Genomic DNA, 25,547 nt, shown 5'->3' with positions numbered 1-25,547 from the left:
TGATTGGCGAAAGCCTTTAGAATGTACTTGGCGATGGCAGAGAAGAGATTCCGATGCAGGAGAAAAGCCAACAGTGTGTGTCAAGGTCGCTGCGAAGAAACCGGCGTGTTGGTCCATGGCTCGGAGCTGGGGTAAGGCATGCGGGGAAGCGCTCAGCAAGGGCCAGCTGAGTGGAAGATGTTGGAATTCCGTGTCTGCCACGCGACGACAGTCGACACTATGGCTTTCTGCCACTAACAGATGGTGTGGAATTGAGCAAAGCTGAGGGCTGGGACATGGACATGGTTGCAGTTGATGGTCTAGGGGAAGGTCGAGTGACGTCCTGTTTGCCTCAGGCCCAACGCCCGAGCCCGGTCAAGCGCGTTAAGCGCACGGGCCCGCGTGCAACCACTTCCCCGGCGACGGCGTCCGGGTTGAGGTGAGGTGCTGGCTGAACCCGACTCCACTGGGACCCAGTGCATCGACCCTGAGCTCACCGCCATGTTGAATCGTCTCTCCGCCTCTCTTTTCTCGCCCAGCCTCCGAGCCGAACCTGCAAACACCATGCCGTCCGCCGCCCAATTGACATGAATACACCTTCCCCGAGGAGCACTAGGCCCGCGACAAATCCATCATGGACGACTGGGGAGACCCATGGGCCGACGCCGTCAACAATCCGAAACACATTGAGCCGCTCGACAGCGTAGCTACGACAACCCGGAACTCGACTTCCACTTCTACACCTGTGCTCGGCGGGTTTTTCGAGGGCGAATCCGTTTGGGACACGGCAAAGGAGGCTGACGCCTGGGCAAACGCAACAAGAGACGAGCCCAGCGCCGCCGACCTGGTAGTCGCCGAGAAGGTTGCAAGTGAGAATGACACGACGGAGAAACCAGAAAAGCTCTCCGCCAGTGCGGAGGTTGAAGAATCAGGGGCCTTGCAGCCGTCTGTTTGGGACCAGCCGAAGAATGCACCTGAAGAAACTACCGACACACCTGCGGAAACGCTGTCAACCGACTTCACACCGCCACCCGAGACCGAAGGACCATCTAGGACCGCCACTCCATCCCCCGCAAAACCTATCCCGCACGGTGTTGACCCCTCCGATTCGGAATCGACTGTGAGGCCGGGTTCTGCAGGCACTGCTGCTAGTGAGGCTGTTTCTGGTGAAGACGCTCTGCCGAGGTCGTCTCAAGATTTGGAGAGTCGAGCATCGACTGGCCGCTCCGCTTCACCTTCGGATGATAGCCACGACGAAGAATCCTCCGAATCGAGAACCTCTTTCGAGGACGACAACAAACTCAAGGGTGCATCGGAGCCCAAAGCACCCGCGAATGACCATCACCAAGAGGATCCAGAAGGACTGAAAGACCAGAAAACCCATGATGTATGCGAGCCGAATCTCGAGATTACCGAGGACAACCTAGAGGAAGACGATTTTGGAGACTTTGGAGATTTTGAGGAAGAGTTTGAACAAACTCCTGACGCGGACTCAAAAGCAGATGCTACGTCTGACAAGGCAGTGACTCCACCACCTGCCGCAGCTTCGAGTTCGTCCGCAGCAGACCTTGGACGAAGACTGTCTCTCAAGCCCGATTTGTCACTCATCGATCAATTGTTCCCCGTCCAGGTAAATATCGATAAAGGAAAGGAAATTCCTTTCAGCCCAGTTGCTCCTGTATCTGCGCGCAAGTCATGGTACCGGGTCACTCGAAGAGAGACGCTGCGGAAATTCGAAAGTGGCAACGATGGAAATAGCTACGTCCGCGTTGGTTGGCATGAATCAGCCACGAGGGCGGAAGTCACCAAAATCGTTGCAAGATGGACTACAGAGGATCGCATCAACGGACGCACTCTGCTTGGTGGAAAGCCGGGGGCTGTCTTTGGCTGGGACTATCCTGTCTCGCCGGCTTCGACAGTCATGTCACACAAGAGGAACGCATCGGCGTCAATGCCAAAGCAGATGTCGTTCGATGCGGAAGTCAAACAACGTCCGCAATCCCTCCAAGTCCCTCCACTAAGCAAGCCATTCAATTCAAGTCCCTTATCTGGTGCAGCCTTTGGTTGGAACTCATCACAGACAAGCCTGTCTGCTCCACCTTCAAAAACCAGTTTCGAACAGCAAGGGAAAGTGGAATCGCTGCAACATAACGACGACCTCAATGATGTCTTCAACTGGGGCTCTGCAGATACTACGTTGTCTGCTCCACCTGACAAGCCTAGCTTTGAGAAGGAAATGGACGACGACTCTTCTTTGATTGGAGGCTCTGCAACATCTGGATGGAACGCTCTAGGCTCATCACCTCCGGCCTCAATCTCAAAGCCCAGTTTTGAAAGCAAGGACTCGCATGAGGCTGAATCTTCCGGGGCATATTTTGACGCCTCCTCGAACTGGGGCCCAGCAAAGTCTGCTACTATGCCTACTACCATTATCGAGAAGAAAGAGGAGAGCAAGCCTGCCCCAAAGCGCAAGAGTCCTTTTGGCTGGAAACTGCCTCAGCGTACCTATTCTGCTCCGCCCTCAAAAGCCGCCACACCTAAACAAGAGACTTCTGAAAACCCTTGGGCATCTTCACCGCCCTCCCCTCGGCCTGAAGCAAAACCTGTGGCTGAACCTACACCAGTGCCAGATTTTGCACAGATGAAGAAAAAGGGCAAAAGGCTCAGCTCGTTGGCTCAAGGCAATGCCTCTATCCTTTTGTCGCCCAGTCCGTCCGAGCCACCTGCGACTCCCAAGCCCCAGCGGCCCGGTCATTTTAGGAGGATATCGCTTGGGTTCCTTCCCAAGTCGAAAAAGGAGACTGCGCACAAAAGGTCGGTGTCGAGCGCTGCCGTTCCGACGGTTTCACGAGTTCAGACCGAGCCTATTCCAACAGTCTCGGCCATGGATAATCCGTGGGATGCTACAGTGTCTCAGGACTGGCGTGATGAAAATGCACCAGATCCCGAGCCTGCAGCTGAAAACCCATGGAGTCAACCACCTACTGTGGAGAAGACCATGAAGAGCAATCCGTGGACTGAGCATACGCCGTGGGCTTCTTTGGAAGATTTGTCCAAGACAGAGCAGAATGAGGCGCCTTCGAAGAAGAAACCAGATCTTTCAATCACCATTGACGATTCAGCGGAGCCAGAATACGATGACTGGGTAAACTCTCCCGTCTCGTCGCCAGGCTTGAAGGGCCATGATGAAGACCCCTGGCGAGATTCGACAAAGAAGCAAGAGCCCGACTCGATTCTGCCTTTGGACTCGGCCATTTCTGCGCCGTCAGCCACGGCAGAATCAAAGCCGAATCCTGAGCTGCCACGGATCGACACGGCAGTAGGAAATGGTGGCAACGAGGAAGACGACTGGGGCGACATGGAATCGGCCACAGTCATGTCACCATCCCTCGCGATTCCCGAGCCATCTTCCAATCCATGGCAGCCCACTCGCAACATACCTCCCGTCAGCATGCCCCCAACGCCTCAGCCTCGCCGTTCTCAGCCTGTCAGTCCATTGGTCCCAGAGTCGATGAGAACTGCTGCTGTCTCGCCACCCGCGGGCACCAAAGGATCGTCATGGTTTTCCAAGACGTCCACGACCATTTCGCCTTCCCCCCTCCCACCACCACCTTCTGCCCTTTCTCCCAGTCCGCTGAATCCACTCAAATCATCTTCGACGCCCACCGAGTCGGCGGAGCTTTCCATCCCCAAGCCCTCTCCAACCCAAGCCCGCATCTACCCTCAATCCGCAACCACGGCCTCGCCAACCGACGACCCCTGGGCCAGCGCCGACTTTTCCATTTTTGAAAAGCCTTCGACTACCACCACCTCACCCAAAGGTGCTGCTGCGCACAACCGCACAGTATCGACGCCGCAGCCCCCCAAACCCATCACCTTTGACGCCATCCTGCAGCCGACCAAGACGCGCGTGTCGCCCAACGCGCACGCCACGACGTTCGACCAGATCCTGGCGCCGTCGTCGGAAGCGCTCGAGCTCGACGAGGCCGAGCGCCAGAAGGCGCGCAAGTCGGCGTTTGGCGCGCAGCCGCGGCCGCTCGAGGAGTACGAGGAGTTTGACGCTCCGTCAATACCGCCGGCGCCGATGGACCCACTGCCCGCGCTTGATTTTGGCTGGGGCGGTGACGAGTGGCGCGGCGAGAGCCAGGAGGGCGATTTTGGCGATGCCGTCGTCCGCCGCTTTGTGGGTGGTTTGCCCGACTATGGGTACATGTTGAGGTGAGCTTCGTCGTCGTAGCCAAGCTCAGCTTGACGCGCGATACATGGTGTTGTGGAACGTAGGTGACAGTGGTGGTGCTATCGTCTCCTGCTGTTGGAGATGATTTCACGTACCGCATGCACGAACAAAAGTACGCAACACACGCAGCATATCTGCCCCCCTCCCTGTGTTTTCCCTGTTTCCCCCTTTTCTGTTTCAAAACGAGTACATGTAGAATATGTCGCGCACGCATGCTGTAGGGTGTCTTTTCTTGTTTTCTTCTCTTCTGTTGTACCATCACGTCGGACCAGGGTCACGGCGTTGGATTATGAGCAATTGGTCTTATTTCCTCTTTCGACTTTTCTCTTTCTCTGTATCTTTCTTTTTCGTTTCAACCTTTGCATTCTTCCACTCGTTGGCCCCCGCTCTGCTTCCGATCGTCTGTATAGATGTATGTGTGCATGGATCATGGATCATGGGTTGGTCGTATATATATGAGCATTATAGGTGGGGTGGGTACTGTAGATAGCTTCATAGGTCAGTCAGTCAGTACATATGTAGCGGGCTGCTGTATAAATATGTGGACGGGGCCGGTGGGCTTTGTTGGGTACATAGGAATTGAATGCTCATTGTGTTTTCCTTGACAGCTTTGACTTGCCAGTGTGAGGGATTCCGCAGGGACTGGAGAGCAATTGTTCGTTGTCCAGAGAGGTTGGAAAAATCTTTGAAAAAAAGTCTTGATCAAAAGTTGAATGCTATCACTCCGCCCCGAATCCCAAAGATCTATACCGCGACCGGCTGGCTGGCTCACGGCCAACATCGAAACTCCCTCCTCACCCTGTACAATCCGACTGATATTCTTCTCGTTCCATGCATCTCGTCCCCCATCAGCGGCCCTCGCCGCATTTAAAAGGTGCCGTAGCAAGCCAATCCCACGGCCGACGCAACGCTCAAGCCAACAACAGCCCATCCGGTCTGAATAACCTGCTTATTCTTGAAACCCATGCCAAAATCCCACATCAAATGGCGGAGGCCGTTGAAGCTGTGGTAGGCGAAGGGGAAAGCGATGGTGGACTTGACGAGCAGCTTGGCGAGGACAGGCCAGGCGGCGACGGCGGCGGCGACGCTCTGGCTCTCGAGGTGCCAGCCGGTCAGCGGGGCGGCGACGTAGGCGGCGACGTAGAGGTACAGGCCGCCGGACAGCGCGACGCCCGTGATGCGGTTCAGGCCCGACCCCAGCCAGGTGATTTGCGGCCGGTAGATGGCCAGGTGCGGGGCGACGGGGCGGTTGAGGCGCTGCTTTTCGAGGATCTTGCGGCCTTCGGGCTCGCTCATGGTGTTGGTGGCGACGGGCCTAGAGGCGCGGCGCTGTTAGTCGTGCTTGTTGTTCGTTTTGTCGTTTGGCCCGCCGCGCGAGGTGCGAGAGGGGTCCTTGGTGTCGTACCTCGATTGCATCAGAGCGCTGCTGGCCGGGGCGAACTTGGCGGCGGCGCCTGGCGCGACGGCGCGGCGCAGGGACTGATGGAAGGCGCGTTGGGCAAGCATTGTGGCGATGCGGGCTTGCGTGGGCGTGGTGGAGGGGAGAGGGTTTCGGTAGCGGTGGAGACAACGGAAAGGTTCACGATGGAGGAGCACCGCCAGTCGATGATGGAGGAGCGGTAGCCCGGCTGGGAACCTCGGGACAGCGACCAATCAGCGGCGCTGCTTATGCCTCTGCCGGAAAAAGGTCGGCGCTCGGTTGGCAGCGCAGCCAGGTGAAAAGCTCAACTCCCAACTTCGTTTCCTCTTCTTCTCCTTCTCTCCAGGGACCTGGCAACCACCAGTGCGACAGCTTCTCGACGAGTGTTGAGTGGTGGCCTGCAGGGCTGACGTTATGTCGGCTTCACCGCAGGCTGTAAAGGTCCCTAGAGGGACATACCCGTCGTTAATCGCGCATTATAATCCAGTCCATGATTCGGTGCGTTTCATATCAGGGTGACATGAACACTTTTTCCATTCTGTGCTTGTAGACGGGAAGACCGGTGACTGTGAGAGTGTCTTTTGGGTCTGTTGGAACTTGGAAGGGGGGGCACGGAGAGGATATTGGCACAGCGGTGCGGCATCAATTTTGCAACTCGTTCTCTCCGTTACCGGCCGCTGCCAAAGCGGACAATCATATGTGAGAGACAACGAGAGTGGCCTGTATCCGTTGCAGTCAGACAGACCTTTGCTACATCGACGTGACACGCATTGGAGAAGTGCAGTCTGCGTTGCTGGTGCTTGAAAAATTTGATTCGCGACGTCAACCTCAGGCGCTGGCTCCATAACAAACTTCAACACCAAAGACACCTTGACCACCACCATCTGTAGAGCCTTGACATCATGCGGACAGCAAAACTCTTGGCTACAGGTGATCTCGACCTGCCGCCAGACTCGTACATCTACGACCTCCGACCCGCCGGCAACGCTGCTCTCGCGGCCTTGTCGTCGGACAATTCGATCCGCACCTTTGACCGGAGCTCGCTGAAGCTTCTTCCCGATGGCCTGATTCAGAACGCCCACGACAGCGTCACAAGTCTCGAGAATTGGGACGACGAGGGTAATGTGCTGGCTACGAGCGGTCGCGATGGCGTGGTGAGGTTTTGGGATCGCAGGACACGCAAAGCAGTCATGCAGTTCGTGAATCGTGAGTGCATTTCTGGTTGTTCGGGGAGAGGACGAGAAGCGTTGAGAAATTATTCGAGTCTTTGATTTTTCATCGTTCCTGTCTCCTCTCGTTTCTTTCATATCCCGTCGTTTTCTTTTCAAGGCCGTCTTTACCTCTCTTTCGATACAAGTCTCTCTCCGTTCCGAGTCCTGCTAATTCCTCCCAGCAAAACCACACCCTCTCTCCGCCATTACAACACATGCTGCCACATCTCTCCTCATCACCGGCGCCGAGCTGCAAAAAGACCCACCAGGCGACGCGCCAATTCACGCCTGGGACACGCGGTCCCCAGCAGCGCCGCGCCTCTCGCTACTCGAATCGCACACCGACACCATCACCGAGCTCGCCTTGCACCCGGAGCAGCCATCCGCACTCCTCAGCGCCAGCACAGACGGACTCGTCAGCATCTTCGACCTGCGCCAGGCCGACGAGGACGACGCCCTTCGCGCAGTGCTGAACCACCGCAGCGCCGTGCACCACGCCGGATGGCTGGGATCCGCCGCATCCAACAGCAGCAGTAGCCGTGACGTCTGGGTGTTTGGCACCGACGAGACGCTGGGCTTCTACCGCGTCGACGACGACGAGGACGTCTCGCAAAGCAACGCGACTGCTCAAAGCGAAATCAAGCCCGTCTCCATCGGCGACGTGCGCGAGAAATTAGGCTGCGAGTACGTCGTCAACGTGTACCGCTCGCTGTCCAGCGGCACACATGTTGTAGCGGCCGGCAACACGTCGTCCCAACATCTGGACCTGCTTCCCCTCCAGCCGCCCGCCAGTGCTGACGATTCGCCGTTGGCTTACTCATGCGTAACGACTGATCCGCGCGCGATGCGGCTTCCCGGCGCCCATGGTGACGAGATTGTCCGCGACGTGTGGGTCGATGAGAGCAGCGGGACGCTGTTTTCGTGCGGCGAAGATGGCAAGGTGAGAGCATGGGATGGTGGTGAAGGAGGTGGTGCTGGCGGTGCGAAGGAGGAGCGCAAGGCATATCGGAAGGAGAAGAAGCGGGAGAAAGAGAAGGGAAAGGAGAGGTTCAAGCCGTACTGATGTGAGGAAGAGGGAGCAGTAAAACGAGCTGTGGAGAGTGAAGTGGCATAAAAGACATAGCAGACGCTTGCTGTGAGATGGTAAGACATCAAAGTGGCACAGTGGGTGTCGAAAAAACTGGAACTTCCGACAATGCGACTACTTGCAGCGCTTTACTCTCCAAGTTGGCCGATGAACGGAGGCGCATTGTCATCACGAGATGCACCTGTCTACCCAGGCTACTGCACGACGCACTTCTGGTCATCCACATGCTGCATGCCCAATACCGGTGCTCCAAGCACGCCCGTGACTGATCAAGTCGATGGGTATAAAATGCCGCCGGTGTTCACAGTTTTCAGGAAACACAAACTCACCACCCATTCATCAATGCAAGAAGTGGATGCTTGGTATCCCAACTACTTTTTCCAACTCGTCCAGGCTGTGTACTTTGCGTCGCCACTAGCGCTCGCCTTTGCCAAAGAAGTCATTCGTCTGGCTCATCGTGGGATTTTACCTTTTTACCGCTTTACCGTCATCTCATCGTGCCGTTTTACCGTTATCTCATTATCATCCAAGCTCCATCCTGGTCATCTTCAAGGAATTGAAATGACGGTCGTCCCCAACAAGGTGCATTCTTTCCTCCTCTGGTCGACTCCAAAGGCGAAGAAGTCTTGGAAAAGGCAAACACCCACAGTGAGTTTATCTCTCCGCTCGCTCTGTGTCGAACTTCGCGTCGGACTCTGTGCTCCGCGTTGCTTCGCGTTGCTCCGTGTCGGGAACTCCGTGTCCAGGCCGCCGATATAGTTTTCGGTAGGTACTTGGCGGTTCGGATGCTCACTGCCGGCAGCTTGGGTTTATGCTTCTCGCTTTATGAGGGAACCGGGAAAGCCACGAGGTCTGCCACGAGGTTTGCCACGAGATCTGTGCGCCTTCTTTTCCTAAGACAAGGAAGGATGCGCGTCATACACGGGGCTTCGACGTCGCGACTGCAGCAAGCATGAAAAATCAAGAACTTCCACGGAAACAAGCTCGAGCCTTCGATTGCGGGATAGTCAAAGAGCTCCAGCCGTTATACTAATGTATTGGCAATTGCCGCTCGAAAAACGGGCTTATCAGAGTCAATGACAATCGGGCCACTGTTTTGAGCTTCATCGTTGATCATCATCAGCTGAAGGTGCGTGGTTCTGCCGCGGCTGCGAAGGACAATGCCCCAGTGTTCAGATCTAGACTCCTACAGTACTTTCATCTACCATCCAGCTTCACTGAAAACACTTGGTTCGCATCGCAGGAAGCAAGACAAAAGTTTACTGGCCTGTTGATCGTTTTTGTCAATTCCCTATTTTACGTTCACGTTCTTGATGACCAACCTGCAAAGGGTTACTTTTCAAAGATCCATCAAAACAATGCGTCAGCTTTTCACACCGGACAAAGAAATTTAATGTAGTGTCTTCTTCCAAAAACACTTCTACGGGCACCTTCTAACTATCATCCCCCAGCTCCAGATCCTGGTAATATTCCGTGCACGCTGCGGCTGAGTGCTATCAGTCTGTTGCCATCAGTGACACCTCATGATCGCATCCAGCCGAAATGTGAACCTGCTAGCAACACAAGGTACAAGGAATTCAATGTGTACAGGCTGCAGAATAGTTTGGTCGTCAACCCAGCGCCCCTGCCAGCGGGTAGAGACTTCCCCCGACCTTCCCTCTAAGGCAATAGCTTGACAACCAACACGGTATTTTTGTCCGGTGTTAAGACAAAATTGCAATAGAAGTCGCGCTACTTCGAAGGTCTTCATTCTTGACCGTATTTCTAAGGGAACGTTGCAAAGGAGCAAAAATCACGACGAACTCGGATCCGAATTCGTTCTCGTTCTACAACTGTGCTCTGGCGCTTTGATCTAGCGCTTTAGACAAATCTTATACTACATTACTACCTAGTCCTCGGCTAAGCTTGTTCCAACAGAGTTTTAGTCAGTAAAAAGCGTAAGATTGCTCCCATGACGCCAAATGCTTGTACCTGTAGAATAAAGCAATCAGGCGACTGGAAGCGAAGAACCCTTGGTTTTACGCGGTAAAGTTTCAGGTTTTCTCTGAGTGCTGACACAACACTGCTATCTGCTTCGAGATCAATCTAGAAGTGAGTAGATTTGCTCATCGAAAGGAGCAAAATCGATGGTTTTCATTAAGTGGCAGGCTTGCGGTAATGGATACCAAAAAAGTGCCTTTCCGCGCACGGGGTAGCTGACAAGACCAGAATTAGCCACGGACTCGCTGAGTACGACTCCGCTGGAGTTTTCCTACCAAGAAACCCTTCTAGTAATTTATCCCATGCGAATACAATAGTCTCTCCTCTAACTAGCACCTAGACGGCGATCGTTTCTTTCAGATGAACTTTGTAATATTACTGCAGCCGTCATTGCGGTCATCCGCAGTCCCCATTCCGGCATCTCAGACTCGACAATGATAAGAGCATTTTTAGTTTGAAGCCTCAGCCTTCTTTTTGGTGGTGAGTCTAAAAATCCACAATGGTAAAATGAACCCTCATTGCTCCTGGATAGGATGAGTTGGTTAAACAAAGGAAAGCTTGCGGGCAGGCCGTGAATATTAATACCTCAGTCCTTTCTTCGGTCGACCGCAGACCACTGCGACAATGGCTGTTCCTCAGATCCTCCTAGCCATTTTCTTCCTCATCAGCCATGTCAGGCCTTGGCCGATGGCACTGCCTCAAGGTTGTGGGATCAGTTCCATGACCTGCTGCTTGCGTCGCGGGGCTACAAATCTGGCCTGCGAGGGCCAAAGAGCGTCTGACTACCAGTCCCACTCCAGGAATATCGACCCTTACTACACCCTTGGTGCTAGAGTTCGGAACATCGACATCCCTGTTGCCATGAATGCGAATTCTCGGGAACATTCGCTTGGATTAATGAGATTCACGTTCTCCCCGGACAACAATCAATTCCAAACGTACTTCGTCCCAGACAACTTTGGTACGTAGCCGCATTTAGCGCGCATGCCCTCAACGCAGACAGATGTTCAAGGAACTGATGGAGATGGTCTTCGTAGGCCCCACGACAGCCGTCATCGCCCAGCGCCTCATAGACTCCCGAGTCCACGGCATCCGCTTTAGATGGGCCCTCTTTAGAGCACAGGCTGGAAGCAACGAGGAAGATCCTCATAACTGGTTCATTATCACTCCCGTTCAGCGTGGCACAACTACACATACGGATCAAGCTTTCGCGGAAGTGCAGCTTTATGGACACATAACGCACACCAATTACCCCAACGTCTTCTATAACACCATCGACGTCCAGAGTCAGAATATTCACTACCGCTTGTACTTTCGCTCCGATTGGACTGACCTTGACGGCAATTTAATCACTGGGAATCCTCCCCATCACCCTCCACGCTGAGCAGACGACGAGTTGGATGGGATAGCCCAGCCAATATAGCCCGCGGACTATGAAGAGAGTCTCGGAGTGAACCAGGATATATTCCGGAGACAGCAAAGCAAGGACGGCGGCGGCACCCAAATTATGTCAATTAAAGGCGGGGCGGTCCGCCATGCATAGAACTCTAAATTGGGACGAAGATTTCCTGTTCAGCTTTCTTTTGAAGATGGTCCTCATTTGATGGTTTCCTGAAAGAGTCGAGCGTTATTGTTTGGTAAGGAACACGAGCAATCACAAATGGACTGCGTCCAGCTCCTTGACACTGAGCTTTAATGTCATTCGATCAAAGACGACTAATGAAACAACGACATTGAACACTACTCCAGACCCTCTGCAAGTTGGGACAACGAATAGTGGCATTGCTTTGGTATGCTGGCCGGATCAGTGGCTGCTGACGCTTTAATGTAGTCCGTTCCTAGAAGTGACTTGCCAAAGCTCTAAGTCACGCATTGCCCAGCATACCTAGACTTCGTCACTTCTTATCACATGCCTTCCGCAGCTTTCTTCACGGACTGACATGCCAGCGGACCGAATGATCAACTGCCACGCCCCAGTCACCAGTCATGACGCCCGGAATGGTGTTCAAGGAGATATAAAACCGCCCCCGAAACATCGTCTCCTCAACACTTCCCAACTGTTCTGCAGCCGTCGAGATGCACAAAGGAAGATCTTACACTGGCCGCGCCGTCACGCGAGGAAATCAAGATCCGCACTATGCGCGCCGGTCGCCGCAGTCAAATTTTGTCGAGATTTTTGGTGCTCCCCTGGTTCTTCATGCTGTCACTTTTTCAGGAGAAAGATGAGCCTCGTCAGGAGAATATGTTGCTCTTCATCAGCACCGAAGTACAAAGGTATTGGCCACTGTCATGGCAACTGATGGCCCTGAAAACCAGTCAAGCTTGAGCACAACGGCTCAGTTGCTCATGGAAAACAGCGACAGAGAAAGAGACAGTCGAATAGGGAAGTTGGCATGATCTTGTAGCATTGTCGTCGCAGTTGTCACTGCTCTCAGGATCGAAGGATGGTTCCGAAAGACGCCCCTGTTTATACCCTAGGGACAGTCCGCCAGCGGATTGCCGGCGGCGCTTCACGAGATACTGCGACTGGCGCGTGATGAGGTCGCTCCACGAATCGGAACCCCAATTAGCTTGTGGCAGCACTTGACTCTCGTGCAAGCGGTGTCCGTGCACAGGAGTCCAGTTATAAAAGCGCTGCCGAAACCCCAGCCTTTCTCATCATTCAACCCTCCAGCCTTTGAGCAGTGAGGGAGACGCTTCATACAACGCCAATCTGCTACTTTCCGGCGTGTTGTGTCGCCACATGCACCACGATCGCACTGGTGCGCCCAGTGATTACATCTGACAGTCGCGCGTTTCCGTGCTGCCGTCGGTGGGACGACGAGGGGAGAAGATGACGATAAAAGAAAAGAAATGGTGCTCGCTGTCAATACTCAATAATGCCAATCACCAGGACTGCAGAGCATATAAGAATGGTGTGGTACTTTTATCTCAGAACAATTCAACTCTCCCTCGACAACCACAATTTTTCCTCCTCAGATCATCCTCGTTTTCGCTCTTCTCATCACCTACATCAGTGGGAACCCGTTGCCAGACCCGTTCGCATACCCTCAAGGTTGTGGAGCGAGTACTTACTGCGGTCGTCCAGACGCTCCGGCGATCGTCTGCTCAGGCACCCGTTCGAGTGACTACGACGCACACAGCGAGGAGTTCAACCTCGCCGACATAGCACCCCCAAACGTCGGAAATTTCGACTCTCCCATTGCCGTCAACGTCCGCAGCGGCGGCACGTTTTCGCTTGGATTGCTGCGGATCACGTTTGTCCCTAACAACAATCAATTCCTGACGTCCTTCATACCGTCAACAGTTGGTATGGCGTCACTCCAAATTGCACATCATCTCAAACATCGCGATCTCTGGAAGAAGAAGACACTGACAGGAAGCCGTCTTTTGCACCAGGTCCTTCTGAAGCCATTTTCCGTCTTCACAGCCAGGACAATCGCGTCGCAGGCCTTCGCACCCGATGGGCCCTTTTCCGACAGCCGACGCAGATGGATCCGCAGGACCCACGCTCGTGGTTCGTTGTCGGGCCCGCGGCAGCCAACTCGAATGAGGAAGTCGACCCGGTCTACGCGGAGGCGCGATTCACCGGCGCCCCGGCGAGCTTTCATGCCTCTTCGCACTACTACAACCCCAGCGCGGTGCGGGGCGGCAACTTGCGCTTTCGCTTCTACTTTCGGACTGATCTGATTGATTCGAATGGCAATGTGATTCCTAGGACCGGATAGTGATTGAGTTGGGAGGAGATGGCTTAGCTACGGATGCGTGAGGGGGTTTTGGTTACTGAGGATCACCTTATTGACAACTAGGCGATGTAGGCTGCGGCACTTTCAGCTGAATGGTGTGGTTTGCTTTGTCAGGGGCAGCTTTTGATGCAAATTCAGGGGTTTCTCATCTATTCTATTATTCACCACTTCGCTGAACCACCAACGTATATTGCGGCTAGCTTGAAGAGACTCAACTGAAGCGACGATTAGGTCGGTCCGCCATAAAGTTGGACGCAATTGTGGAATACTACCGCTTGTCATTCCATTTTGAAAGATCAGAAAGTTCATTCTCCAAACCTCTGAAAATTCGGCGCATGGATCAGTCGAGACTCAGGAAGCATCCAAGTACCCAACTGGCGCTGGGGACACAACATCACCCTCATATTAGCACACTGCCTTTCTTTTCTCTGGGGAAGGGACTTTAATGCTATGCCAGGCTCCAGCAGACGGCATGGGTGGCGTCTGTGCCGCGGTCCTTGTTGTGGGTGCGAATGGAAGGGGGCCGTCGCTGTTTAGTGGTGCTGTTGGGAGTACGAGGAGACCTCGTGGGTACAGAGGGCGGCTCCGTGGGTGCCGGAAGACAATATGCTGTTCCCTGGGGTTCTAGCTGCGACAGTGTATGAATGCTCTCAAGATGCAAGTGCGGTAGCGGATGGCAGCTCCCAAGGTACAAGGCGTAGCAGTAAATGAATGCTCCATAGATGCCTCCCGTGAAAGTGTGATGATGGTGGACGACAGATCCCAAGGCGCAACATATGTAGCGAACGAATGCTCCTTAGACGCCGGCGTAGCACCCTAAACATCGTATCATTGGTATCATTTCTCTCTACCGCGACCGTGGCTAGACCTTCAAAGCCGTCATTACTTTTGACATCCGCCGTAGCAGCGGCACAGTTGCCACAATCCACAAGCCTACGTTAGTCTTTGGAAATTCTATCACACTTCCTCTTTCTTCTTACTCTATTACTCCTTTTCATCCAGCCAATCCGTGTTTCCATACGACCCCTTGCCGCCCGCCGTCGACATGTTCAGGCGCTCCAGAACGTACTCGCCCGCGCGAATCGGCGGGTACTTTGCCGGGTTCTCGGGCGTCACACAAGACGGCAGTGTCTATGCCAAAAATCAGCCATCCACCAGCCATCCACCATTCAAAACACCCCAAGAATAAAAAGGGGGGACAGGGAAGGACAGAAGTAAAAACACGCACCTCAACCTGCTCGTCATAGTTGATGCTAAAGAAGAGCGGCACGCTGTAGCGCGGCTCGCCCGTGCGGTTGACGACGCGGTGCACCGTGCTCTTGTACATGTCGTTTGTCCAGCGCATTAGGAAGTCGGCAATGTTGACGATGAGGCCGCCGTCGACGCGTTCGACGGGCGTCCATTCGCCTGCCGGGGACAGCACTTCGAGACCGGGGGTTCCTGAGGGCAGCAGGATCGTGACTGAGCACCATCATGAGTCAGTATATGTTGGTGTTGTATTTTCTGATTGGAGATATTGTTGGTGTTCGCTGATGATGCGCCAGGCTCGCAACTTACAGCACTCGTAGTCCGAATGCGCGCCCAGCCCTATATCCTGCTTGCTCGCCTCCGGCTTGCCAGACGGGTAATACAGCAGCCGCGCGATGCCACCCGGATGCGTCATGCTCTTATCAAACCAGCCCTCGCCCAGGCCCAATGCCAACGCAAACAAGCCCATGAGGTGCCGCGCCAGGCCCATGGCCTCGCCATAGTACTCCTTGACGCCGTCAAAGAACCCGGGCAGGTCAGCCTCGCTGGGCCACAGGTTGCCAGTGCCGTCGGCATAGCGCTGGCCGTCCAGCTCGACGTACTTGCCGTCGTACGCGTCGTCGGTGAAGGACGCCGGACGCAGCCGCTCCTCGTAGCCCCAGTTGAAGCCCTCCTTGGTCTCGGCGCTGCCGTCGATGCTCGTGTACGCTGCCGGCTCGTAGCCGCGGTGAAGCGCGCTGTGGCGCATGTGCAGCGCCTCCTTGCGCTCGCGCGGCAGCTCGTGGAAGAAGCGCTGCGCCTGCGCCAACACCCCGCGCGTCACCGCCGGGGCGATGCCGTGGTTCGTGATGGTGAAGAAGCCCGACGTCGTGCACGCGTCGTGGATCTGCCGCGCCACCTCTTGCCGCGCTGCCGCCGACCCGCTGAAGCTGGGCCCCAGGTCGATGGTGGGGATCGTGAAGGGCTTGGAGGGAGAGGACGCTGTGGGCTGCAGCCGCGATTGCAGGTAGGCCTTTGCGCCGGCGCGCGCGGCGTCGGAGGTTGTGCGGTCGAATTGGGGAGAGGCGACGGAGGCGGCCATGGCTTTGGATGTCTCTTTTCTTCTCTTGTTCTCTGGAGAATTTTGGGAGAGCGTTGGTGTTGATCAACACAATTGCATGGCCGCAAGGTGGGGCACCGCATCGCGGGGCAGATAAGATGGAACCGATAGCTTATCAACGAGGAAATGGAGACTTCTGATTCGTGACTAAAACTGATGAGCGTGCGACGCCTCTACAAAGGTCTACATCTCAAATGGGAAGTGTCCATGATGTTGGTGTGGTGATGACGAGTATTCAGAATTTGTAGGAATAAAAATCGAGGGAGTATTCGCATTCTAGGATACAGAGAGTAGCAATCAGTCAATTACGTGCTCTGCTCAGTCCTCACTGTATGTACACATGGATAGACATGCTGACAATATGAGCCGAAACCATTGAGCCATACAAATGTATCGATGAAGAAGGATACCAAATCTTCGCGCCGTCAAACCGTGCAGTATATGCAACCCTGGCTCTTTGAAATGGGCAGCCGTCTCAGAGGGCACCATGGACAAGAAAGTTCATGCTGGATTTCCTCAAGCAAGCACCTTGAGCAACAGTACACTGAAAGAGGAAGAAAACTGATGAGCCAAATACACGCACCAGTTTCGAACAATGTGAGGATGAGTGGAACACACGAGCTCATGCACCTTTCTCAGCGGCCGACAAACAATCCTCAAACAACCAAGACACTCAGCTTGGCCATCACGAGCAAAAAGCAACGACGAAGTCAAAATACGCTCAGCTGCCGCCTGACATCATGACGGCTGCAAGCAAGCCGGTGGCAGGATGTCCCAGCCCTCCCGCCGTTCGCCAAGAGGCTTTCCGCCGCCGAGCGGCAGTGGTCCATCAAGACGACTGACTGAAAGAAGCAAGCGAGACAAAATGCCCCAATGATCGAGCAATCAGAGCGCGCGGATGCGCCTCGTGGGTCGCGAGGCGTGCGGTGTTTGGAAGGCAAGCTAAGCTGAGTTGAGCCGTTCCGTCTGGGGAGAGCCAAGGACCGCGGGTCTCCAGTGGTGTGAGAGTGTATAGTGTGATGCTGCAACGGGCAGGCCGTCGTGGTCGTCTGTCGAGTGCTTGAGTCGCCGTGCTGGGCTAGTGCTGCTCGATCCGACATGGACAGGGCAAGCGCGCTTCTGGCATGAAAAGAAAAAGACGAGTGTTGCAAGCATCCACCCGCGGCCAGCCCGTTGGCGCGTCCCATTGCGGTGGTAAGGAAAAAGCATGCGCGCTTGCTAGCCGCTGATTGCACATGAAGCTACACCGCCTCCAAAGCAATGTCGAGATAACGACCAACAGCGCCGCGCCAAGTGCTTGTCGTAGCTTTTGATAGTGCGTGTGCTGGTATAGCGTTCCGTGGTGGAATAGGAATGGTCCCAAAGGAAGAGCACAGTATGTAGAGCAAACTTTTGGCGCCAACGCCCCGTCCAGCACAAGCTTTCCAACCTGTCGGAAGGCGCTTCAGCATTTAGGTTGGCCCACCGTGCGCGCAGGCACATGGGAAGGTCGTTGAAGACGGTGGCACTCGTCAAGGCCCTGCTCGAAAAGAGTATGCAGTAGTCGGCTAGGGTGGTTGCGCATAGCCAAACGAGTCGTTGAACAGGTTCCCCGCAAGAGCAAGTTGGTCGATTGGTCCAATTGCACGGCCTCGACCAATGGCTCACTTTGAAGAAGCTTTGATCTTACGCTTAAGACATGTTATCCGTCTCTTGATGGTGGTGAGCCGCCTCCGAAACGTCTGCATCCGCTGCTCCGCTACCTTGATCTTGTCCTGCGTGTCCTGAATCATCTCAAACACACGTGACCGGCTGGACACGATCCTCTCATTGAAGCCGACGGCTCTGCGCATCAGAGGGCAGACGAGCCGCCGGGGAAACAGCTCCAAGCTCTCGCACACCTGCTTCTTGATCTTGGCCTTTTCGAGGTCGATTTCGCGAATGAAGTCCTCGGATTCCTGTTGGCATGTCGTCCATCCTCGCACGGCCGCCTCCTCCTTCTCGATGGCTTCTTCGCACACGGACTGGAGTTCTAGCTTGAGTTGCAGCTGTTGCCGCAGCTCTTTGATCTGGTGCTCCTGGCGTGCGCGAGTTCGTCGTCCTTCGGTGCTACCCCGCTTGGCGGCGGCTTTCGCGGAGCGACCCATCAGACCCCGGTCTTGGTAACGTGTCGGGGCGTTGATCTCTCAGATTCCTGGATCGACGCTTCCTGGGGGCTCGCCGCTGCTTTGACACGATACCAGATGAATGGAGATGTACTGCCCGGCAAGTTTGGTGCACAATGGACGTGATTCTGGTGATTGGGCAGGCGGCGTTTCGCGCAAGGGTTCCGAGCGACAGCTGCCGGATAATCTGTTTTGCCGCAAGAGCTGGACAGCAAGCGATGGCTGACAGCTGTTGATCGACTGGGGTTCTGGACTGGGCTTGTGAACATCACAATGTCATTCAAGGGGATTCCGTCCCGACAATTCTTTGAGCTTGATACAATGCATTCTTGAGCTGAACAGTCTGCTACATTCTTGTCATGAATGATCTACACCGCGCGTTTATGTGATTCTCTCAATTTTGGTCTCGCGTTGGTGAATAGAAATAAGGGGAAAAAATAGAAACAACAGAGAGAGAGAGAGAGCAGCATCCAAGGTAAGGGAATGAGGGGAAAAAAGAGGAAAGATACCCATCCGTCCGCCCATCCCATCCATCCCTCGCATGGCCGACCCACCGCCCCCCCCCCCCCCCCCCCCAGCACCCCACACACAACCCAGCGCCCCCAAAGTTCCCATCCGCCCATAACCCCCGCTAACGCTATGCCGCAAGTTTTGGGAAAAGACATCCGAGAAGAGACCTAGCCAGAGAGAAATCCGCAGAAACCAGGTGACGAGAAAGTGGAAAGAGCAAGGCCCACGAGATGGACGCGTGCTAGAAGCCTGAAAAGCAAGTACCGCAAAAAAAGACGGCAATGACGGCTGCACATGAGACGCCGTGCACATATGACCTGTCCCCGCTTCATGTCCGCCATCCGTACTTTTGTTCTCAATGAAGCTTCCGAAACACCATACCGAGATTTTCATCTCGCTCTATGCCTTGTGCCAACCTGCCGCCATGCTCCCTGCACACAACCGAGTGCCGATTCTGAACTGCCAGGTCGATCCGCATAAATTGAAAAACAACATGCCCATCCCGCGCCGTCGCTAGTCGTTGCTGCCGCCCGAATAATAAAAGGTTTTCAATCCGATGTGCGAGAAAGGAACGCAACGACTTTCACCGTCATGTCGAGTTCAAGCGGGGGACTTGTTGGCGGCGTTGCCGACGTTGCGCCGGGCATCATCGCCCACTGAAAGCTGTCCAAAGCTAGGAGTGAGGAAGGAGAACGGGTCGCTGGATCCGTCTGGCATGCCGCCGTTGGAGAAGCCGGCACCGGCCGACGCAGGGGCCTGCCCAGCTGAGGAAAAGGCAGCCTCGGCGGCACGGCTGTCAAAGGGAGACGCGTGCATTCCACCGTTGGGAGCGTATTGGCCGCCCATGGGCGGATAAGGGCTCGCAGCACCGATGCCGGAAGGGAGGGCGTAGGTCGATGGAGGGCCGCCAAATTGCTGTCCGGGGAAACCAGCGCCGGAGCCAAAACCACCAGCGGCTCCAAAGGGTCCGCCGCCAGGGGTTCCAGCCATCGAAGGCGGACCCATGCCGTAGCTCGATGGCGTGTCCATGGGCGAAGGGAACGCAGTGTCGGCGACAACCGCTGCACCGGCACGGCTGGCGCCGCAGCGGAGGCAGCTTACGTTCTTGGCAAAGTTGTGGTAGCCGCATCCATCAGAGCCGCACTTCCAGTCGCCGGCTCTAAATGGGACGATGCCGCCGCTGTTGCCGCCGCGCATGTGGCCAGGCATACCGTGGCCGTGGCCCATGTGGTGCGGAGGGCCCATCATTCCGGGGTGGCCATAGCCGTAAGGGTAGCCGCCCATGGGGTCACCAGCAGGACCAGACATGGCTGGGAACGAGCAACGGAAACAGGCAGTGCGGCGCTGGAAGTTGGAGAATCCGCAAGATGGGCAGGTCCAGTCGCCAGGGCGGGGGCGGTTCTTGCTCGGCGGGAACGGAGTCAGAATCTCGGCGGCACGGTCGAGAACACGGCTGCTCGAGGGAGACACTTCGATGGCCTTTTCATTCAACGCACGACCGTTCATGCAGAGGCTTTCGGCGGCCTGGTTCGAATTAGCATCCTTGAAAGTGCTTCTGGTATCGTTGCTTGTAATTAGCCGAGAAACCTACCTCTTCGTGAGAAGAGAAGATGGCAAAGCCAGTGCCAGTGGGCTTGTGCTGGTCGGGAGTACGAAGCGTCCAAAAGGCAATGGGACGCCCGCCAAACTGGGTGAACCAGCTCTCCAATTCAGACTGGGTCGTGTCGTGGGGGAGTCCGCTCATGTGAAGGACCTTGCTACGCTCCGACAAAAAGGCACGGACGTCGGCCCTGGCGTCCATTGGGCGGGTCAAGACGTCGGGGTGCTCGTGAGGCGGCTGGGACTTGCGGATCAGACCACGGAGAACTCGGGCAAGGGTCACGGCCTCTTCCATTGCACGCCTGGGCGACGCGGGAGCCAAGGCCTGCAGGTGGAAGGGCAGGTTGTGCTTGATGGGGGCCGAAGATTGCACAGGTTCAACCTCGAGGGCAGCACAAATGTTGGACAGGGCACTGGAGCCAAAGGGAAGAGACTCCGGGTGGTGAGCCTGCCAGCGCTGGTATTCGGTGCGCAGGTCAAAGGTTCTCGAGTGCTGGAGGTATGGAGGAAGAACGACTGCCTTGTCCCGAGCTTCACGGGGAAGCTGCACACGCAAGTCCCACGAGTCGAGTGTAACAAAGGCGAATTCGAGGTTCTTGGACAAGAGGTGCTCGTTGGCAAACTGGTCGAAGCGGTTGATTGCATCACGGAAAGAGCCGGCGTTGCGGACGTGCTCCCAGGTCAAGGTGGTGAGGGAAGCTGTAGGAAGCACCGAGTCAGGCACCGGAGAGAGCAATTGAGGCGGTGGGACTTACTGCAAAGGGGCGTGATGGGGGTGTTGACGGGCTTGACGAGGACGCTCTCGCGGTGGAGCTGTCCAAGGGCAGTCAGCAAAAATTTGCCAATTGGCAATGGGGGCTGGAGAATGGCACCTCTTCGCAGGTTTTGGCATCGAGCAGAATCCAGCCAATCTCAATGACCTCGGCCGAGTCCTTTGTAACGTAGACGCCATGCTCGTCACACGTGGTTCCTACGTGAATGACGACGTAGCGGTCCAGGTTGCTCCCCTGGGGCGGATTGGCGGCCATGGTGTAGTAATGTACGATGTCGGAGAGGGGGAAGAAGAGGTGATGGATGGCAATGGACGCACGAAGCGAGCAGGGACTGGCGGTCGGCGAGAGATGGCGGGTTGCGGCGGAAAGGAGTCAAAAATGACGGTAGCGGGACCCGAGAGAGCTTCGACCGCAAGGATGCCGACGGGCGGAGGAGCTCTGGCGAGGTGCAGAAGCGGACGGGACCAGCCAGCGGTGGTCGAGTAAGGTGGCTAGAGCTAGGACGTAGCTACAGCACACGCACAGGTGGGTCGGTGTCGGTGAGATGGGACTGGAGGGTATGTATGGTCTGGAGTTTGGGTGAGCGTCGACGACGTGAGCCTGGGCGAGCGAAGTGAAGGGCCTTGAAGGACCACGCACCACACTCGCGTAAGGTAGGGTGTGGTAGGGTAGCTGTGCCGGCGCCGAAGAGACAACGGCGCGCTAAGAAAGGAGACGGGGAGTATTCCTTGACGGCCGGCTTAGGGCACAGGATGCTTTTTACTGAAATTTCAACTCGAGACGTCCAACGGATGCGCTGCGGCAGACGGCATGCCGTTGGGTTGGGTTGAGTCGAGGTGGGTGAGGCTGCGTGGAGGGCGGCGGCGACGACGACGGCCACAACCACCTCGCAGCCATCGCTCCAGCTGCTTCACTTGCATCGAAAGGAATTCGACCTCGATATATCCGCGAGTCGTGGGCCCACGTCCCTCTGCGCATCGCGGCTCGCCGCCATGTAGCCTGAAACATGTGGGCAGCGCTTCTCATTCGCACGACGAGCCCGCGTGGCTGCAAAGGACAACGTCCTGTCCCTGGGTCATCCATGGTTCAGCGCTGCTTTGATTGATTCAAGAGCCATGCAATGTCAAGCCAAGTCAAGACGCCAGCCCCCATGCTGTCCCATCGTTGTCGCTGCGGATGGTGTTTGCTGCGAGGCATTGCTGTTTGTAGCCTGCTGTGCCTGACGCTATCATGCATTTGATCTCCCTCCCCCCAAATGGACGCTGTGGACGGCGGCTCTGAGCACCGTCCGCACGTGTGACGACAGGATTCACCATTTGCAAATCATGAAATGTCTGTCCTCTTCGGTTCATGTTGCCTCTTGTACCTCTCCACGACCTCGGGCCGGCACATCACATTGTGCAGGATTCACGCTGCGTGCGGCCCCCCGTCGACCAATCCCATGCCCGTGCTCGGTGCCGTTGGCTCTGTAGACGCTGGCCATGATCAATCATGATATACGCGCCAGCTAAGAATAGGCTCGCCGCAGGTACGGTCCAGTGCGGAACCCGACCTGACCCTGAATGAAGCCACGCTGCTCCGCCGTTTGGTTGCTGGCGTCGCTCGCCTCCGCCAACAGGATCTGGCCTCGCAAACGGCTCGCGACTACGCCCAAAGGGCCAAACGAATGGCGTCGACAGCTGCCACTGTCGTTGCAAAGGGGATGGCGACGCGCGCTGTGATCGACGCTTAATATGCGGCGCAGGGGATGCTCTGGGCTTCACGTTGGATATGAAAGCCGCTGCCCTTGCACCTGCGCGAATGTTTCATTCGGAACTCTAAACCTTCATCAAAAAAATACCATCTACCTACGTACATGCTCTCGGGCCTGCATCTCTGCTGCTCGTTGGTCTGCCCGGCCCCGGCATACAGCTCCTAGATCCCTAATTTACGCCCTCTCCACCACGCTGCTACAAACCACCTACCCTACCCTACCCTACCCGTACTCCTGCCGTGCGCGCCCGCGCCGAACAGCCGAAGACCCCCAAGCCCTGCCATGGACCATCGCCACGGCTCTTACAATGGACAGCGAAGGCACGTCTCCAGTCAAGTCACATTCCTGAGAAGCTCTATCCACACTGCGCCTGCAGCTCCCCCCCAGCCCAGCTCCCCCCAGCCCTGCCACGCCCCCTCCCCCGATCGCAGATATAGTACCCCTACCAGGTATCTTGTGGTGCTGAGGTTGACCCTGCTTTCCCAACAGCTTTATCCGCCGCGCCATGGGCTTCTTCAAACACTTTCGGCACCGAAACGCTCCCAAGGACAATCCCAAATCCAGGCAGGCAAGCGTCGCCAAGTACGGCCACGCTGCTTACTACGCCGCGCCCCCGAATCCCAGCGGGCGTGACTTCACCGAGGCACTTCCGGACAAGGTTCTAAACAACATCTTCTCCTTCGTCTGTCCCCACGCCAATGATGACTCCTACGAGACGAGCGAGCACTCCATGGTCGGAGACGGCTGCATGTTGTGTGATTTGCGCGACCTAGCCCATTGTGCTCAGGTGCGCCGCCGCTGGAATGCCGTCGCTCAGGGCCTACTGTAAGCCGACACTACGTCCACAATTGGCAAGGCTAATCTGTCCGTGCAGCTACAAGAGCGTCCGCATTGATGCCGTCCACTACTGCGAGCTCGAGGAGATCCTCACCGAAAAGCGCAAACGAAGGTCGCGCCACGAGCCTACCGACATCCCCACGCTGCGTCTCACGCTGTTTGCCAGGACAGTCCGCGAAAATCAGCATCTCGCCAATTCCGTGACGCTCTTGAAAGTACCCTATATGACCAGGGAAACCTCCAAAGCCGACCTCGCTCGAACCATTTCAGTCCTCCCGAACCTCCACTACGTCGACCTTCCAGACGGCTTCTACGCGGGCGATGCGTCCAGTCTCGCGCTGCGGCAAGAGCTGCAGGCCAGATGCCCCCAGATTCGGAAGATGAGGTACGACGCGGGAAGCGAGCAGCTCTTCGAGCTTCTGTTTCAAGGAGTCTGGCAGAGATTGGAGGTGTTGGAGATTTCCAGGCTCAGGATTGAGCCAGTCACGCTACGGAAGATTATCTCGTGCTTGCCGGAGCTCCGAGAACTCGACATTTCAGACACCCCCTGGCTTGGCGATGCCATATTCGAAGAGGCTTCGGTCGTTGCGCCCTTTCCCGCGGTGGAGCATCTCAAGTTCCGTGAAATGCCCTCCATCACTGCCGCTGGTCTGCGAACCTATCTGTCTCGCTTCGACACGTCAGCAAAGCTGCAGACGCTCACCTTGGACAATACTGGAGTCCTTGTTGCCGAACTTCATTCCGTCATTTCAGCTGCGCCTGCTCTCGCCGAACTGAGAATCTTGTCCGCCGTCACGGCCCCGCTACCAATGGAAGCCCGTCCCCCGATCCGCTCGGCATCTCTGCGTACCCTCAACTTCGAAATTACTTCTGCTTCCAATGCGCTCCAGGGACTTCAGCCACCCCATTCGTCGTACTATGCTTACTTGATCACTTCTCTTCTCACCCACTCCCTTCCGGGTCTCCAGGAGCTCTATGTACGTGATCCTGATTTCGTCGAGACGCTGACGCTCGCTCCTCCTATGCCTTCGTTTGCTCAAGATGGCCGTGGAGCGGGCCCAAGGAGCCTTACCCAGCCATTGGACATTTACACCAAAGGCCTTGACGAGCTCGACTGGATCTTCACGTCGTTTGAGCCTGCCGAGGAACCTGGAAATAGGGGCAGTTTTAGCATGGGCCGGCCTCTCTCCGCTTATGAGGCTTCCAGAGGCCTTGGACCGCAATGGGGTGGTGACTCGCGAAAGAGTGTGGTGGTTGGTAATGGATTTGGTGGATTCCTTGCCGTCCCGGCTGACATGCCCGATCGGCCCAAGAGTGCAGGCAGCTGGACTCGGGGCCACGCTCACACGAGCAGTCAGGGAAGTTTCAAGCGCGGTAGCAGGGCGGATTTGTGGCGATAATTTTCTCGGGAGACCTTTGTTGTTCACTTCTAGAATTTGCATTTTGACGCGGCAGCATGCTCATTGGCATTTGGAGTGTCTTGTTTTGGGCTTCTTCACTCGGCGCTGGCAGCTAGGGTTTGGATCGCATCTGGCAAAATGGTGGCAGGGCACAAGTGGCGTCGGATGGAATACCCAGGAGCAAGATGCATTACTATTGAACTTGACTTCATGGCGAGGCATTTGGCAGGGTAATGCAATTGGGATTTTTTCTTGGCTCTATTTTTCACAATCACATGGTGTCAACGACAGCCAGACAGCGCCTCACAAACCAATGACGGCGCGCAATGCTTGTTTGCGGCTGAGGTGTGGCGCACCAGGTGAAGCCGAATCCATGCAGACCGGCAGAACTGTGGCACTGGCTCCGCCTGCGGAGGGAAGCCACCTTGGATGACAAGGCCACCTTGAGCTCCAACTGCTCAACATCAATTTCACATCCATGGTCTCCCTCCAGTTGGACTCGCGGGAATGATTACTCGGAAAGC

The 25,547-nt window shown here is 55.8% G+C and overlaps 8 protein-coding genes across 8 annotated transcripts; 4 read left to right on the top strand and 4 right to left on the bottom strand.

Annotated features, from left to right (window-relative positions):
- Positions 1 to 406: 406 nt before the first annotated feature.
- On the top strand, positions 407 to 4,458 carry J3D65DRAFT_47179 (uncharacterized protein). Its single transcript, XM_066796511.1, has one exon. It carries the CDS (start codon positions 614 to 616, stop codon positions 4,199 to 4,201), a length of 3,588 nt encoding a protein of 1,195 aa, XP_066660272.1. The 5' UTR covers positions 407 to 613; the 3' UTR covers positions 4,202 to 4,458.
- A 273-nt stretch (positions 4,459 to 4,731) lies between these two features.
- Positions 4,732 to 5,849, bottom strand: J3D65DRAFT_611570 (uncharacterized protein). The gene is made up of 2 exons (XM_066798925.1): positions 5,622 to 5,849; positions 4,732 to 5,531 (listed from the first exon to the last, which is right to left on the bottom strand). Exons 1-2 carry the CDS (start codon positions 5,720 to 5,722, stop codon positions 5,084 to 5,086), a joined length of 549 nt encoding a protein of 182 aa, XP_066660271.1. The 5' UTR covers positions 5,723 to 5,849; the 3' UTR covers positions 4,732 to 5,083.
- A 689-nt stretch (positions 5,850 to 6,538) lies between these two features.
- Positions 6,539 to 7,910, top strand: J3D65DRAFT_643880 (WD domain protein; the record flags this gene model as incomplete). Its single annotated transcript, XM_066802113.1, has 2 exons — positions 6,539 to 6,842; positions 7,030 to 7,910. 2 exons carry the CDS (start codon positions 6,539 to 6,541, stop codon positions 7,908 to 7,910), a joined length of 1,185 nt encoding a protein of 394 aa, XP_066660270.1.
- Positions 7,911 to 10,538: 2,628 nt separating this feature from the next.
- On the top strand, positions 10,539 to 13,799 carry J3D65DRAFT_683866 (uncharacterized protein; the record flags this gene model as incomplete). Its single annotated transcript, XM_066803775.1, has 4 exons — positions 10,539 to 10,875; positions 10,952 to 11,222; positions 13,058 to 13,224; positions 13,314 to 13,799. 4 exons carry the CDS (start codon positions 10,539 to 10,541, stop codon positions 13,640 to 13,642), a joined length of 1,104 nt encoding a protein of 367 aa, XP_066660269.1. The 3' UTR covers positions 13,643 to 13,799.
- A 557-nt stretch (positions 13,800 to 14,356) lies between these two features.
- On the bottom strand, positions 14,357 to 16,110 carry J3D65DRAFT_611563 (uncharacterized protein). The gene is made up of 3 exons (XM_066798924.1): positions 15,218 to 16,110; positions 14,889 to 15,121; positions 14,357 to 14,791 (listed from the first exon to the last, which is right to left on the bottom strand). The coding sequence occupies exons 1-3, from the start codon at positions 15,987 to 15,989 to the stop codon at positions 14,645 to 14,647; spliced, it is 1,152 nt and encodes a 383-aa protein (XP_066660268.1). The 5' UTR covers positions 15,990 to 16,110; the 3' UTR covers positions 14,357 to 14,644.
- A 123-nt stretch (positions 16,111 to 16,233) lies between these two features.
- Positions 16,234 to 17,422, bottom strand: J3D65DRAFT_47093 (uncharacterized protein). Its single transcript, XM_066796507.1, has 2 exons — positions 16,591 to 17,422; positions 16,234 to 16,283 (listed from the first exon to the last, which is right to left on the bottom strand). Exon 1 carries the CDS (start codon positions 17,192 to 17,194, stop codon positions 16,718 to 16,720), a length of 477 nt encoding a protein of 158 aa, XP_066660267.1. The 5' UTR covers positions 17,195 to 17,422; the 3' UTR covers positions 16,234 to 16,283; positions 16,591 to 16,717.
- A 1,735-nt stretch (positions 17,423 to 19,157) lies between these two features.
- Positions 19,158 to 21,504, bottom strand: J3D65DRAFT_47034 (ribonuclease H-like domain-containing protein). The gene is made up of 4 exons (XM_066796503.1): positions 21,133 to 21,504; positions 21,016 to 21,073; positions 20,253 to 20,959; positions 19,158 to 20,185 (listed from the first exon to the last, which is right to left on the bottom strand). Exons 1-4 carry the CDS (start codon positions 21,286 to 21,288, stop codon positions 19,262 to 19,264), a joined length of 1,845 nt encoding a protein of 614 aa, XP_066660266.1. The 5' UTR covers positions 21,289 to 21,504; the 3' UTR covers positions 19,158 to 19,261.
- A 1,306-nt stretch (positions 21,505 to 22,810) lies between these two features.
- On the top strand, positions 22,811 to 25,419 carry J3D65DRAFT_611555 (uncharacterized protein). Its single transcript, XM_066798923.1, has 3 exons — positions 22,811 to 23,106; positions 23,276 to 23,611; positions 23,661 to 25,419. Exons 1-3 carry the CDS (start codon positions 23,069 to 23,071, stop codon positions 25,021 to 25,023), a joined length of 1,737 nt encoding a protein of 578 aa, XP_066660265.1. The 5' UTR covers positions 22,811 to 23,068; the 3' UTR covers positions 25,024 to 25,419.
- The last annotated feature ends 128 nt before the right edge of the window (positions 25,420 to 25,547 follow it).

The sequence above is a fragment of the Phyllosticta citribraziliensis genome (genome assembly GCF_038025025.1).
Source record: "Phyllosticta citribraziliensis strain CPC 17464 chromosome Unknown J3D65scaffold_1, whole genome shotgun sequence".
In the NCBI taxonomy this organism is placed as follows: Eukaryota; Fungi; Ascomycota; class Dothideomycetes; order Botryosphaeriales; family Phyllostictaceae; genus Phyllosticta; species Phyllosticta citribraziliensis.
Note: the sequence above shows the minus strand (reverse complement) of the source record. Positions and strands in the feature narration are given on the sequence as shown.

Excerpts from the sequence above, each read along its gene's own strand:
- J3D65DRAFT_47179 (XM_066796511.1), top strand. The coding sequence starts at position 614 with ATGGACGACTGGGGAGACCCATGGGCCGACGCCGTCAACAATCCGAAA.
- J3D65DRAFT_611570 (XM_066798925.1), bottom strand. The coding sequence starts at position 5,722 with ATGCTTGCCCAACGCGCCTTCCATCAGTCCCTGCGCCGCGCCGTCGCG. Across the intron at positions 5,532-5,621 it reads AGCGCTCTGATGCAATCGAG|GCCCGTCGCCACCAACACCA; the intron begins GTACGACACCAA and ends CCGCGCCTCTAG.
- J3D65DRAFT_611563 (XM_066798924.1), bottom strand. The coding sequence starts at position 15,989 with ATGGCCGCCTCCGTCGCCTCTCCCCAATTCGACCGCACAACCTCCGAC. Across the intron at positions 15,122-15,217 it reads GCATTCGGACTACGAGTGCT|TCACGATCCTGCTGCCCTCA; the intron begins GTAAGTTGCGAG and ends GATGGTGCTCAG. Across the intron at positions 14,792-14,888 it reads ACTATGACGAGCAGGTTGAG|ACACTGCCGTCTTGTGTGAC; the intron begins GTGCGTGTTTTT and ends TTTTTGGCATAG.
- J3D65DRAFT_47093 (XM_066796507.1), bottom strand. The coding sequence starts at position 17,194 with ATGGGACGCGCCAACGGGCTGGCCGCGGGTGGATGCTTGCAACACTCG.
- J3D65DRAFT_47034 (XM_066796503.1), bottom strand. The coding sequence starts at position 21,288 with ATGGCCGCCAATCCGCCCCAGGGGAGCAACCTGGACCGCTACGTCGTC. Across the intron at positions 21,074-21,132 it reads ATGCCAAAACCTGCGAAGAG|CTCCACCGCGAGAGCGTCCT; the intron begins GTGCCATTCTCC and ends GCCCTTGGACAG. Across the intron at positions 20,186-20,252 it reads TCTTCTCTTCTCACGAAGAG|GCCGCCGAAAGCCTCTGCAT; the intron begins GTAGGTTTCTCG and ends AATTCGAACCAG.
- J3D65DRAFT_611555 (XM_066798923.1), top strand. The coding sequence starts at position 23,069 with ATGGACCATCGCCACGGCTCTTACAATGGACAGCGAAG. Across the intron at positions 23,107-23,275 it reads TCTTACAATGGACAGCGAAG|CTTTATCCGCCGCGCCATGG; the intron begins GCACGTCTCCAG and ends CTTTCCCAACAG. Across the intron at positions 23,612-23,660 it reads GCCGTCGCTCAGGGCCTACT|CTACAAGAGCGTCCGCATTG; the intron begins GTAAGCCGACAC and ends CTGTCCGTGCAG.